Source organism: Homalodisca vitripennis, chromosome 1 (assembly GCF_021130785.1).
Source record: "Homalodisca vitripennis isolate AUS2020 chromosome 1, UT_GWSS_2.1, whole genome shotgun sequence".
Lineage (NCBI taxonomy): Eukaryota > Metazoa > Arthropoda > Insecta > Hemiptera > Cicadellidae > Homalodisca > Homalodisca vitripennis.
Window position 1 is genome coordinate 194,398,798 of NC_060207.1, and position 13,994 is coordinate 194,412,791.

The 13,994-nt window shown below is 33.0% G+C and overlaps 1 protein-coding gene across 1 annotated transcript in view; it reads right to left on the reverse strand.

Annotated features, from left to right (window-relative positions):
- The window catches only part of LOC124352981 (Bardet-Biedl syndrome 1 protein homolog), a 30,673-nt gene continuing 16,679 nt past the window's right edge, over positions 1-13,994 (reverse strand). The window contains exons 7-12 of the mRNA XM_046802745.1: positions 9,939-10,176; positions 8,004-8,165; positions 5,535-5,656; positions 3,763-3,897; positions 1,761-1,896; positions 1-576 (exon numbers count right to left, since the gene is read on the reverse strand). Coding sequence (XP_046658701.1) covers positions 560-576; positions 1,761-1,896; positions 3,763-3,897; positions 5,535-5,656; positions 8,004-8,165; positions 9,939-10,176 — 810 coding nt within the window. The 3' untranslated portion in view covers positions 1-559. The remainder of the gene's footprint in view (positions 577-1,760; positions 1,897-3,762; positions 3,898-5,534; positions 5,657-8,003; positions 8,166-9,938; positions 10,177-13,994) is intronic.

The window sequence follows — 13,994 nt, forward strand, 5'->3', positions numbered from 1 at the left end:
CATAACTAGATTGTATTCCAACAGTAAGCCAGAAGTGCCTGCCAATTGTAGAACTAGATATTGTATTTAACAACAGCGGTAGATGTAAAAAAAGATTTGTCTGACTGAAATCAAATCCTTGATATTGTATTGCTGTAGAATAGCAAAAAGTGACTGTCTCCTATAGTCTCAGGGTTTCGTGCATACTATGATCTAATAGTACTTGACATTCCACACATGACAGGAGAGACAACATGACATATGAATGAGAATCCACTAAAAATAAACTGATATTCCCATCCAAAGTCCTCCCAAAACATAACAACTTTCTGCTGTGCAATAAGTACACCAAATGCTTTCTTTTCACTTCTAAAGCTCATGGTCTAAACTCTTCCTAGTATAAAAATAACTGAAAATATTCTCCACCGTATATGCCTCATTATTTCTTACTGTCTATTGATAAGATGATGGATGTAACAATCTCAGCACCAGAAAAGAACTTTGCTGCCATATTGTGACTGCACTGAGTGATAGAAAGAATGCACCAATAGTTGAGCCTTGCTTCTTTACTTCCAGTGATTCAAGTCAGCACAGCAGCTGAAACAGAGAGTACTCCATTACTGAAATCGTTCACACCCTAGAACAACAATTAATTATACTGATGGTTCTCTCACTCCTTCTACCATCTTCCTAAGTAGTTCAAAATCAGTTCTTATGAGTCGGAATTGAAACATTTTTTGTTATTATTGACTTGTTTGTTTAGTGAGTAGTCTAATACTTGGGGTTTTATCATGAAAAAGCAACTTGCATACCTTTTTCAAATTCTCTCAAAAATTGATAGGATATGTAGTACTGATTAATAAAATAAATGTATGAAGAAACATTCTATTATCTGGCATATGCCTTTGTCTGCTCCATCTCAAGGACATTCAGTATTACACTTCACACGACTAATTAGTTGCCTTCAAAATCAGTAAATTAAAAAAAAAATTGTAAAACCTGCTTTAGAAGACCATGTTCATGTATTAATCATACAACAGAGTAAAAAATAAGAAAGGGTTCCGGCCTGGGCAGTCCGCAAGGGCGTCCCACACTCCGTGCGCAAAAAAAAAAAACAGAGTAAACTTTCTTTGTTTGATGTCAAGTTTTGTACTTATGTTAGCTGTATTTATTATTGCTAGGGGTAATTATGTGGATTTGAAAGTCAATTTGTATTATGATCATTTTTTTATAACTTGGGTATCAATAAGCAAAAGTTTGTTTTTTTTTAATTATACTAAATTACTTGTGTACTTTTCCACCAGTTATACAAAATTATAATATATGTACCTATATTTAATGGAACAGAGTTGTACAACACACAACAAAACTGTGTGATCCCCCATACTGTCAGTTATATAACACTAATTCCAATGACACAGGCCAACTTCCCTTTTAGACTTCATCAGGCTTACGAAATCATTAATCAGACATTAAAAACCTCATAAAAAGTCAAAATTTCTTCTAACATAATCCAATAAACATTGGATAAAACTAAAGCTGTAGAGCAGGCTGTATCTCTATAAATTACAATATTAAAATTTGAAAAATTTACCATTTGGCATTGTTAACCTTTTTAATACCATCATATTTAAACCTCTCCCAAAACTAGTGCGGTTATGATTTATTTTTAGAGGAAAATACTTTTATCGCTTTCATAAAAAATTAAGTTGTCTGCTTATGCAATGTGAATTTCCTCCATTCCGTGACTCCTTGTTTCAATAAGAGTAGATCTGACTCACCTGGTGGCATGCTAATGATGGCGGAGAGGAGAACTCGACGGGCGAACACGAGGACTGTCAGTTGACCGACGATGGCAGAGTGACAAGTGACCAGAGTCTCCAGACAACATGTCAGTCCTGGCACCAGCATGGGCACCTACAACACCAGCCGTTGAAAGTGCAACCTATTCTATACTTATTGTTGTATGAAGTTCACAAGAAATCTGTCACTTGTTTCTCAACCATTCATTGTCAAAGATATATCAACTTATACCAATTATTCAAACTTACAATATTAAGTATATTTATAAACAAAAATATAATATAATAGCCTTTTGTCCCTGCATGAAATGTTTTTTTTTTCAATTATCTGTTTAACCTACGAACTAGCAATCGATATTGTAACGTCGATCTAAATCCTTTTACAAGTGGAAATCAAAATAATGTTGATTCTAACTCCCATGTGTTTTGACAGTTCATATAGTACTTAAATCAACACTAGCACCATTATTTATATACCATTTCAAACAGAAAGAATTGCTGATTTCAATGGTGAAATTTGTTTTGCTGTTTTAGGAACAGTGTTGTCACATTGACGTCATAAATCTTGTCAGAAAGATCACCTTCATCTAGCCATTTTGAAAATTAGTGATATATCGTGGGTTTATATAATTTTGAATTACAGCTTGTTATAGCTTTGTTTTAGCTTTGATTATTCTAAATGTTGGTATATGTTGGAAATATTTAGTGTAAAAATTATCTTTTTTGTTCATTAAAAAAAATCGTATCTAGTACCAAATTTAGGTACATCCCACCACTTCTCAAAAATAAAACAATTTAGAAATTTGTTTTTAATTTATGTATTGTTTTATAGTGCATATAAATCTCTAAATTTTGGAAACATTAGGTGGAAGAACTATATTTTTTGTAAGCTATTAAAAATTATTGTACACATAGTAACAAATATAGCCTTTCATGTACTATTTGTGTTTTTACAATATATACAATTTTTCTTCAAGAGAACCTGTATACTGTTATATATTTTTTGAAACTAGATAAAATGAAGAATATATTGGCTATCTCAGATTATAATATTTATAATATTATCACACTTTACCAAGGGCAGTCTCACCACTTAAAAAAGAATTAGTGTAGTTCCTTTTTATGGTTTATGCATATTTTTATACAATCTCCACTCTCTTGAAAAAATAATGTATTACAAATAAAGATTTATAGTAAAAATGTATTTTTTACAAAATATTTAAAGTACAGATACAAAACACTAAAAAATGGCCTGCCATCTGAGGAAAAAATTACTGCCAGTTCGAGAGTTAAAGGTGGATCCAACACAATCTTAACAATTTAATTTAAAGTATAAGGGTAGGTTAATAATTGTAAAATCACAATTAGTAAACTGTCCTTTTAAGTATCCATTTGCCACATTGTAATAAAGCTATCAAGGTATTCTGTTTTAACTCCTCTGAGTTTTGTTTACTAAGGAATATCAAACAATTTATTTATTTCATAAGTATTCTTTTGTACCTTACAATGTATTGAAAGAAACATGTTTTCGTTAATATATATTTTTTTAATATTACTGTTATTGCCTTAAAGAATAGAAAAAATAAGATTTTAGGAGGGAATTATTAGGCCAAATTTTTATAATTAAACAAAAAATCTTTCATAATTTATTGTCTGAGCACAGAAGTCAGGAAGCAATCTGGTACCAAAAGTTATTATTTTATGCTTCCTCAATCCTTTTAGTTACCTCAGTACAGTTCCTCAGTATCTCTTAGATACTTCCACTAACTTTAAAAGTAACTGTGATATTTTAGTTTTAAAAAGTAATGGCAAAAGTAATGGTTTACCCTTTGGAGGGTTTGTAGAGGAAGGAGCAAAAATACGCAAATACAAAATACATATTATGTCTCCTCTCATTGGTTGAGTTCTAGGAATTTGATAAAGCCATATTTGATATATAAGGAAATTTAAAGCCTTAACCAAAATATCAGAAAGTATTTACCGGAATGTGTGGACTGTGGATTGTATAGATGTTGTGATCGTACGTGAAAGTGACAGCTAACCCTGCAGGAACATAGTCAGTGGCAAGGTTTTCTAGGAAAAGTTGCACCTTCAGCTTAGGACCCAAACCCAGCACCTATAAAACACATTCAGACCAAAAGTCATTTAGTTCTGACTTGCACATTATGTTTTTCTAGAAATTAGCATATCATAAAAATATGTTCTTGTACAATGCAACACATATCAGTCAGTGGCAAATTGAAAAAAAATCAGAACACATTATGCTATAATAATGAAATTTCACATCCTATAACAATGAAACTAAAATAATTCATTTCTACGAGTAGTTATCAATTAATATTTTTTAAACATAAATATTGAACCCTAAAAAATATAGTATTGATTATAAATAATAACAAGAATAAAGATTTCTTTTGGTATGGGTACAGGTTGAGGAAGATTTTAGTTTCTTGTTGACTTGCTATGTACTTTGTTCTAAGGAATATCTGCGGGTATGAATTATAAATACATTACTTGCTAAACAAACACATTTTTCAGCTCATTCAGTCTGCACTTTGGTAAAAGTTATTAATGAAGATTACAATGCTCATGAAGACCTTTCCAATGAAATCTCACCTCCCACTTCTACCCCTATTATCGATGAATGACGAATATTATTGGCTGAGCGTCAGTACAGCCTTCACTTGAGGGGCCGGAAAAATTTAATTTATGCCTGTCTGTCTGTCCACACGATATCTTGAAAATAAGCTAACCTATAGACTTGAAATTGTGCATGAGGCTTCATTTCTGTAAGAGGAGCACTGAGTTCGATGATTTTGCATGTCACCATGGAATTTGGCACCGTATTAGTGAATATTTTACATAGGTCTTATGGGTAACCAAAATGGCAATGATAAAATAGTAGAATACATAAATTTGTAAAGAAACTCAGATTATAAGAGATTTTAACATGTGACATTTATCATTACTACTCCAACATATACAACACATTTTATGGTGAATTTATGTGTAGACTTTTATTATTTAAAAACTTATATGAAACCCAATTTAATAAAAATATAGGTTAATGTATCATGTGGCAAGATCTGTAGACTTGAAATTTTGCATGACACTTGCATGTCTAACCATGGAATTTAGCTATGCATCTTTGAAGCTTATCACTCTAGGTTGACACAATTTCTCTTTTGCTTGCCAAGGGATGTAAAAATGTCTTTTCCATTTGTTTTTCTGTCGTCCTATCTGTCAAAAATAAAACAAACTATAGACTTGAAATTTTGCATTAAACCTCAATAAAGCTTGTTACATGACACGTAATGTTGTGTACTCCTACTTTATTATATATACATGATCTATTGTGTTAGCAAGAAAATGAAATAAACAGTTTAACTTAGGGTTGTTTAATACTCACAAATTCATAACAAAAAATATATGAAAGAATTGTTTGGAAGTCACATCATGGTCCAAATAAGGAGTTTAAATCCACGTAAAATAATCTATCAATATCCAAGTTCGTTTTTAGACTTTGGGTAGTATAAAGTACAAATTTTGTGTGAAATCATACCTAATGATAGACGATTTGAAAAATTAATATAACATACGAACATTATCTCTAGAGGAACAATTTATCGTTGACATTTCAAGAGCTGTAATCTGCTGCCTTCTTCAGTTTAAGACCTTAAAACATTATTAATATACAGTAAATTTAATAATAAAAAATAATAAATAAAAGCAAAATTATTCTGTAAATCTAACCTGCGCAGTCAACTTGAGAGCTTCTCGCTGACACACAGTAGCATTACGCAGTGCATTGACATATGCCTCACTGGCAGCAACGCTCAGTCCCAACCAATCCCGGTGGAAACGCTGATGGATCTCTGTAGATCAATAATAACAAACTTTTAACTCATCTGTCAACATGAAAGATTTTTGCTGACACAAAATATCATTACGCAGTGCATTGACATACGTCTCACTGGCAGCCACGCTAGTCCCAAGAGATCTCCCAAAAAAGTGAAGTTGAAGCACACAATTTCAGCCTGGAAAATTGTGTGTACAATGTTTTAAGACAGAAAGGAGGCATTAATTGTCGGTTTTTTGCCTCATGGGGACACGATCAATTCTGAAAAATACTGAGGAAGGGATTATTTTGCTGCATAACAATACCCATCCACATGCGGCAAAACAAACTCTATATCTTATTGAATTATTTGGCTGGGAACAATTTCAACATTCTCCATACTGCCACTAACTAGGACCCAATGACTACCATGTATTTTTGCAACTGAACAAGTATATCTTAGAGGTCAGTGCCATAATGATATCTAAGAAATGATCTTGTTGCAGAGATTGTTAACCCATTGTAGGCAAAATGAACAGCATGAAGTGTCCAACCGCTCAGCGAATTGCAGGCCAAAAGGCACAAACGCTTTGTCCTCTGTTCTGCCTTTAGCAATGACCATTGTATTTCTTGTTATTTCTGCTAGAATTGAGTTTGAATGATCTGAGCTGGGTTTGGTGTTTTATTGTTTTCAAACAATAAACATCTGGTAGATAAAAACTTCTGTAAAAATAATTCAGATTTATTTATCTAAGAAACAAAATAATAGTAAGAAGTAAAGAACTGCTAGAGTAAATTGTGTACATGCCATAGATTGTCTACTACCGCCGCACAATCTGCCACTGGAAGTAACTCCGCCAATAGGTGTCAAGCACTGAGGTTTCTCACCACCCACAACGTGTTACATCAGTAGCAAACTTATATTACAACAGTATACAAAAGCTTGATACTCAATATGACAAGTGCTTTAATGTTGGTAACAATTATGTAGGAAAGTTATACAAATTGAGAGCTTTAATCTATAATAAAATCGTTTAAAAATATTACATGTATTTAAAAACATGAATTACTTTAATAGTACTTAAAAACACACATTGTATGTCAGAAGACGTTATCTATTGTTTTGAACTGAGATAAAAAGTGACAACTCATCTTTTTAACAGTTTTTATTGTGATTTATTCAAGAACATTCTGAGTAAAATTTCTGGAAATCTGCAACCACTCACAATTACTTAGAAACATGTTTCTCCTACTTATATCAAACATTTCTACATAATGTAGACAATCAAAATTCAAGAGAATTAAACATTTATTTGCACTTCAAATAATCACAAAAGATTATATTTATATTATTATACACCATACTATTTATGGATATTCAGAAGAGCTTTCAGTATCTAGGTATTAAATTTTAAAATTGTTTACTAAGTAATATTGAGGTTCTACCTTTGCAATGGTAGAACCATTTCTATACAAGCAATGTATAAACAAATATTATTAAAGAACTGTATCTACACTTCTCTTTCTCTTCACTTGAATTACATTATATTTATATATTTTGTAGTCTAGGTGACTCTGATGTCAAAACAATGTTAAGAGTTTATTTTGAACTTTTTTGTCGTCATTATTTTTATTAGATCTCTTCAGACAAACATGACTCCAGATTTCAGGAGTCAAGTCTGTGACAGTGTCAGACTCCAGATGCTGCATCAAGAGGAAGATGAACTGGAGCTAAAGTTAACACTCATGTTACGATGGTTTATGTTTAGCAATGGGCTTTTTGACAATAACAAATATTCTTTATACACAATATTTGTGATTGAAATGGTGTCATTACAGTAAAATAGAAATAACATGAAAAGAAACAAAAAAGAGACAGTTCAGTGTGGTTGAAGAGATGTAGATTCATCATTTGTCCTCCAGTTCAAAAATTCCTCTATGGAGTAGAAAGATCAGAAAAGAATCTAGGAGATCAGTTTTCTCCTGAGTTGCTGCTCTCCTGTAGTGTTTTTGATCTCTTGCGGTAGGATGTTGAGAAATTTTGCTCCAGCATAAAAGTAAATTGTTTTTCAAAGAGGATCAGTCATTGGGTGGGAAGTTTGTAATTTTGTGCTGCTTTGTATATATAAAATTTTGTACTTTGTTAGTCACAAATAATTTATGGATGTTCTCTCGTAATTAAATCTCTTCTCGTGTAATTAAATGAAATTATGAGTATCATTCCTCAATAACCTACAAATATTTAAAAATCCAAACTTTTACTTATTAGCATTGTAATTTTATATAAAAAAAGATCACTCTGCAACTCATTAAACAGCGCAACTTATCTGTATCGATATTAACAATTAAAAATTACATGTCTGTCCAAGCATCCAGTAACTAACCTTTGAACTGTTCCCTCTCTCTCAGAGTCTGTTCGACAAACAACTTGCTCTTCTTGGGCACCAGCAGCTTAATGTTGTGAGGCTTGTCTTGAGAGGTGGGCTGGCGCTCTCCGCTGCCGAACTGGGCCGTTCTCTTGAGTAGCTTCACCGACAGCGCACCTCCTACCACACATTAGTAACTGGTGTGTCAGTTTGTTATACTTCTTCTCAACATTTTTGTTAAATTAATATAACTATGAGGGTCGTTTGGAAAGTAACTTGTTGTAATAAATAAAAAAATACATGTAACTTTTACAGCTATTTTATTATATACATTTGAAAAAGCAATTCTGTAAATTAAAATACATGGTAATTTATTCCAGGTACCAGGAAATAAAAAAAAGAATAAAACTAGTTGTGGTATGGATGGTATTACCATTTTTACCATTAAGGATAATATTGAAATGATCACTCCTGTACTATACAACATTGATAACAAAATTATTAGAACAAGCAATATGTCCAGCTGAATTTAAAACTGTGTGGTCCCAGTCTATAAAGCAGAAGATGAAACAGAATTTTTCTCATATCACCCTATTTCTGTGATTGGTACCTAAACAAAGATTTTTGAAACTATTTATTATTAAAGATGAACTTATTAAGTACTTTATGAGTAGATCACTATTTTCTGAAAGTCGATTTGGGTTTTTACCACAAAAAGGAACACACTTGTGTATAGAGAAGTATATAAATGATATTACAGCCTTAATTTACAAGAAAAAAAATACACATTAGCAGTATACTTGGTTTTTCAAAAAGCTTTTGATGTTTTAGATTTGAATAGGTAAATTAAAAAATATGGTATAGAGGGCACTGCACTGTCGTGGCTAAAATTTTTTTGTAGGAGTAGAAGACAAGTTGTGATGGTTAATACTGGATCATTTATTAATCTACCCATAAATCTATCCCACAAGAATTTTGAGATTCCTAGAATCTCAAACAAATTTCTAGGAAAAGTAATAGCAATTTCTTAAGTAACTTATCAAGATGTAATCAGAAAATGATTATAGAGAATCAGTATAAATTTGGAATTGTATTTATTATATAACAAACAATACAAATGACTTTAATTTGACACATAACCTATCTTTACAATATATCTGTAAAGCTCAACCATTTAATTATCAATGGATACATTTATGAAGTTTATCATCATCTTGTAGCAAAGTCTTGACAAAATCTTCCCAAACCAGATTATAGTCATAGAACTTTTCACTTAGTAATTACAATTTAGTTCAAGAAATTATTATTTAATGGAAAGTCGAAAAAAACTTGACATTTTTTGTTTAAAATTAGTTTTTAATAGAAGGATCATGAAGGAAACAAGGCACTGACATTTTCCATCATTCAGATGATACTAAACTTGACATTTTTTTTAAACCTCTGAATTAAGTTTGGTTACTTTCAACATGGGTTGCTATCTATTCATCAATAAACAGTTTCAGCACATATCAACAGCAATGGTTTAGAACCCCAGAAATTGATTTGTATCATAGACAATTGATATCTTGTGAATCACATCTAGAGTTAAATATATACCAATGCTTGCTGAAGTTTTAATCATGTGTTCGGTGTCATTCTGGGTTGTGAGAGGGTGAGGGCATTTATTATAAATTCAATCTAATTGCAAACACAGTTTGTTGAATAGCAAATATGTCTGTGTCTCTAAATATTTTAACTGTGCTTTAAGCAATATTTATAATTACCTCAAAAACAAACTCAATTTAAAAGAAAAAATTAAGTCAATGCCTGTAGAAGAATGTTTGGACGATAAACACAATCCATTTAATCCTATATAAATTTTGAAGATTGTTTTGTCTAATGCAATAGAAATTACAGCTGTATACACATGAACTATCTGTAATATGAGAGCGAAATTGAAAAAAATGAACTGACCATCAGACACAGAGACAAGTGCATGCTCTTCCCTGCCGTAACGTCCGAACACGAGAGCTGAGACGTGTTGGGGCGTGATGAAAGAGTGCATCAGCTGAGGACCAGAATAGAGCAGAACACAGCCTCCAGTATCTATGGTGACAGCCACCGCCACCAGATGCAGGGCTTGGTGAACAAGAGGTACTGAGGCCAACGTCACTGGAGACCCAGGGAGAATAACAGACCATTGCTTGACCCCCTACAGTCAAGGTTTTTAAAAGTATGTGCATAAAACACTAATTAAACAAAATTAAAATAACATTAAAAATACCAATACCAACAAAAATTTTATACCGGGTGTTTATAAATGAATATCGGAATTTTAACACTTAAACTTACATCACAAAATGTAACTTTTACAAATTTATAATTCATACATCACATCAAAGAGCAACTCAAACAGTTTTGTTTGCTGTCACCTGTGAGCATGCGGACGCAATGTTTCCTTCGCAATCCATTAAAAAGTGCTAGTCATGAACAGAGGGCTTTTAGTGTTCTGCAATTTGCAAAGACCGAATCTGAAGTAACTGTGCAATGTGCATTCCGTATAAAGTTCAGTTGTGATCCTCCAGGTGATAATAACATGGTATCATCAGTTTGAAGATACTGGCTGACTTTGCAGAGGGAAGAGTATAGGACGACCAACAGTTAGTGAAGAGAGTATTGAGTGAGTGAGAGAGACTTTCATGCATAGTCCACAGAAATCAGTTCAGAAGGCTAGTCGTGAATTAGCAATCTCAGTAACAACTTTTTGGAAAGTTTTACTGAAATTCTTACAACAACTTCATTATCGCTTGTAGTTGTTACAGGCTTTAAAGTCTGCAGACTATGGTTTACGTCCAATTTTGCAAACAAAAGTTACACGACAATAAAGATTTTCTGAATCATGTCGTTTTCAGTAATGAATCAAAATTTCACCTCAGTGAGCATGAGAACATTCACAATGTGCGTATCTCGAGGTCACAAAATAGTATAATTGCATTGAGACTTCCCTAAATTAAATGTTACTTGTGCAATATCTAGGTGGAAATTTTATGGGTCTTTCTGTTTTGGAGAAGAAACTGTAACTATAGTTGAATTAAAGACAGAAGGGTATTGGGACGAGCTCGACCGAAGACAGCCGAACTGCCTCACGAAGGCTCGCCCTACCGCTCCACCAATCACAGCCGAGCACTTTCCTTTTCAAAGGAGGCAGCGTTGTCACGTCTCCTCTGTTGTAGCTGTCATCCGGTAGGTATCAGCTGGGTGATGCGCAGTAGCAAAACCGGTGCTTCATTACGTTATTGGTTGTTGGTTATGTATTGTTGTTTCTTGTGGTGTTATTGCGCTTCTGTGTGTTCGTGGCCAAGTGTTTAAACAGGTCTTTTTCAAGACTAAACCTTATTTGAAAAGACAAGTGTACGCACGTACTTTCTAGTGTTACATTTTTGTGACAGACATTATTTAATTACTGTTAAATTCCGTACCATGTCTCAGTGCACTGAAAACAGTGATAAAAAAAACGCGAAATTGCCGTAACGTTAAAAACCTTAAAAAGCCGAAATTGTTAGAACTTATTTAAAGAAACAAACCTCAGACAAAATATGAAGACAAACGATATTGCGAAGAAACATGGTCACCGAGTACTTCGTCTGCCACCATACCACTGTCACTTCAATCCTATAGAATTTATCTGGGCTCAAGTAAAGGAATATGTTGCAAGAAGCAACAGAAAATTTAACATAACTGAAATATTACAGTTGACGAAAGAGGGGTTGGAACGTGTAACAGAGTCTGATTGGAAGAAGGTAGTAGACCACACGATGAATATAATCCTAGATGCTTGGAAAAATGAAGGGTTGATGGAAGACTCCGTTGAGCAGATGGTAATAAACATCGGCAATGGACAGCTCCAGTGAAGAGGATTCGGACAGTGACAGCAGCGAAAATGAAGAGGAATAACGCGGCAGTAACGTGAGTGGTATTTTCCATCTCTCTCCGGTGGCAGAAAGAGTGTTGGACTTCGATAAACTGTAAAAAGCCGTATTGAATAATAGTTTGTAATGATTGGTAAAAATATTACAACTTACATGTCACTAATAAAATTTGTTAAATTCATTTTAATGGCACTACTTATTTCCTGGTTAAAATGTGCAAAAAAAAGTCAGTTGGCTTTTTTGTATATGTGCTGTTTAGTAATTTAATTTACTCAAAAATAAAAGTAATTTCCAAAGAGGTTTTAACCGATTATAAAATAAGCGCTATTGAAAAAATAAATTTTAAAAAATTATAAGACTTAAATAAAAATAATCGACTCACTAAATCTTACATTTTGTAAATAAATCCACGTTTTTCTATATATCAAGTTGATTTCCAAAATTGAATGATAAGAAAATTAAAAAAAAAAACTTCCTTCATCACAAATCTGTGGTTTAAAGTTAGTAACATTTGAAGACGTCAAAGGGAAAAACAGGCTCAGTCCATTTTTTTCAAAATACGTTTTTTTTTTTTTATTTATAATAAAATTTAACATTGTTAAACATATCTATACATCAATTTTGGGCAAAAAACAAGCTCAGTCCCTAGTAATAAGAATAAGAAAAATCCACGTCCTGGGGAAAAGAACGAGCTTAGTCCTACTTTTGTGGGGAAAAAAAGGCTCAGTCCAGCTGAGAACTGTGGGAGTGGGATCAGCTGATCTGTTTATTTTGTCTTTCTTGGATTGGATTGGTGGTGTTGTTTTAAAAGTTAATCCTGTTAACATGTTCACTCTGTTATGATTGTAAAGTTCCTCTGCAAGTGAAGATAGTAAGCTTATGTTTTTATGTTTGTAGTTGAGCTAAAGAGGGAAATGTGATGTAGGCTAATTTTTTAGTGAATGTGTCAGAACAAGTGCAAATTCAACATAACCTCCAAACATTAGTTGTGTGAGTAGCAAGATAACTGTAGATATATTGCTTAGGCCTTGTATATTTAAGTTATTGGCATGGATAGTGGAGAGGACGATATTCCTCAAGTGCAATGCCTTGCTGCAACAAAGCAAACCAACGAGCAGCTTTAAAAAAAACGGAAAAAAAATATGGCAGGATGTCGGCTGTGAGTAAAATGCTAAAAATTCAAAGCCATGAAATGGGCAGTGACTGTCAGTGTTTGCGTGGCTGTTTCAGACGAGTAAATGAGGACACCTCGGAATAAGATTCTCTCCGACTTTAATCTTATGAGGTCACATGATGAACAAAATAGCTATTTATGTGGGTTAATAACTGTCATACCTGTTCAGCGTTAGAAGGCCTAGAGTAGAAAATGCTAGAGAAAATCAAGCATCTTATGCCTATAAAGTACGAGTATTGAAAAGATAACATGTTTAGTAGAAGAAAGCATTTGTCGTAAGGCATTCATTTCTATTCACGGAATTTCCAAAGCCAAAGTTGAGTTCTTGGTTAAGAGTCTTAAATCTGCTGGCACATCACCAAAGGACAAACGTGGTAAACATTTAAATAGGCCACATAGAGTATCTAATGAAACTGTAGATCTTATACGTGATCACATAAAATCATTTAAAGGAAGATCATCGCACTATAGCCTCCACAAAAGTAACAAAACCTACCTACCTGAAGAATTGAATGTTTCGAAAATGCATCAAATGTTTCAGACAAAAATATCCAAATGCAAAGGTATCATATGAAACATATAGACAATGTTTTTGCAGTGACTTTAACATCAGTTTTGGCTACCCCAGAACTGACACTTGCAGTAAGTGCGATGAACTAACGGCCCAAAATTACAGGGCTACAGAAACAATTAAAAAAATAACAGAGAATCCGATGATGTTGCTAACATTAATAAGGAAATAACTTCTCTTGAAAATGAAGCAAAACTCCACAAAATCAAAGCAGATGTGTTCTACAAAAGGGAAAACACGTGCCAAACAATTATGTAAGCAATCAGTGGAACATGAGGCCATAAGTATGGACTTTGGTAAGAATTTACAATTGCCGAATATTACCACTAATGACATCTACTACAAGCGGCAGTTAT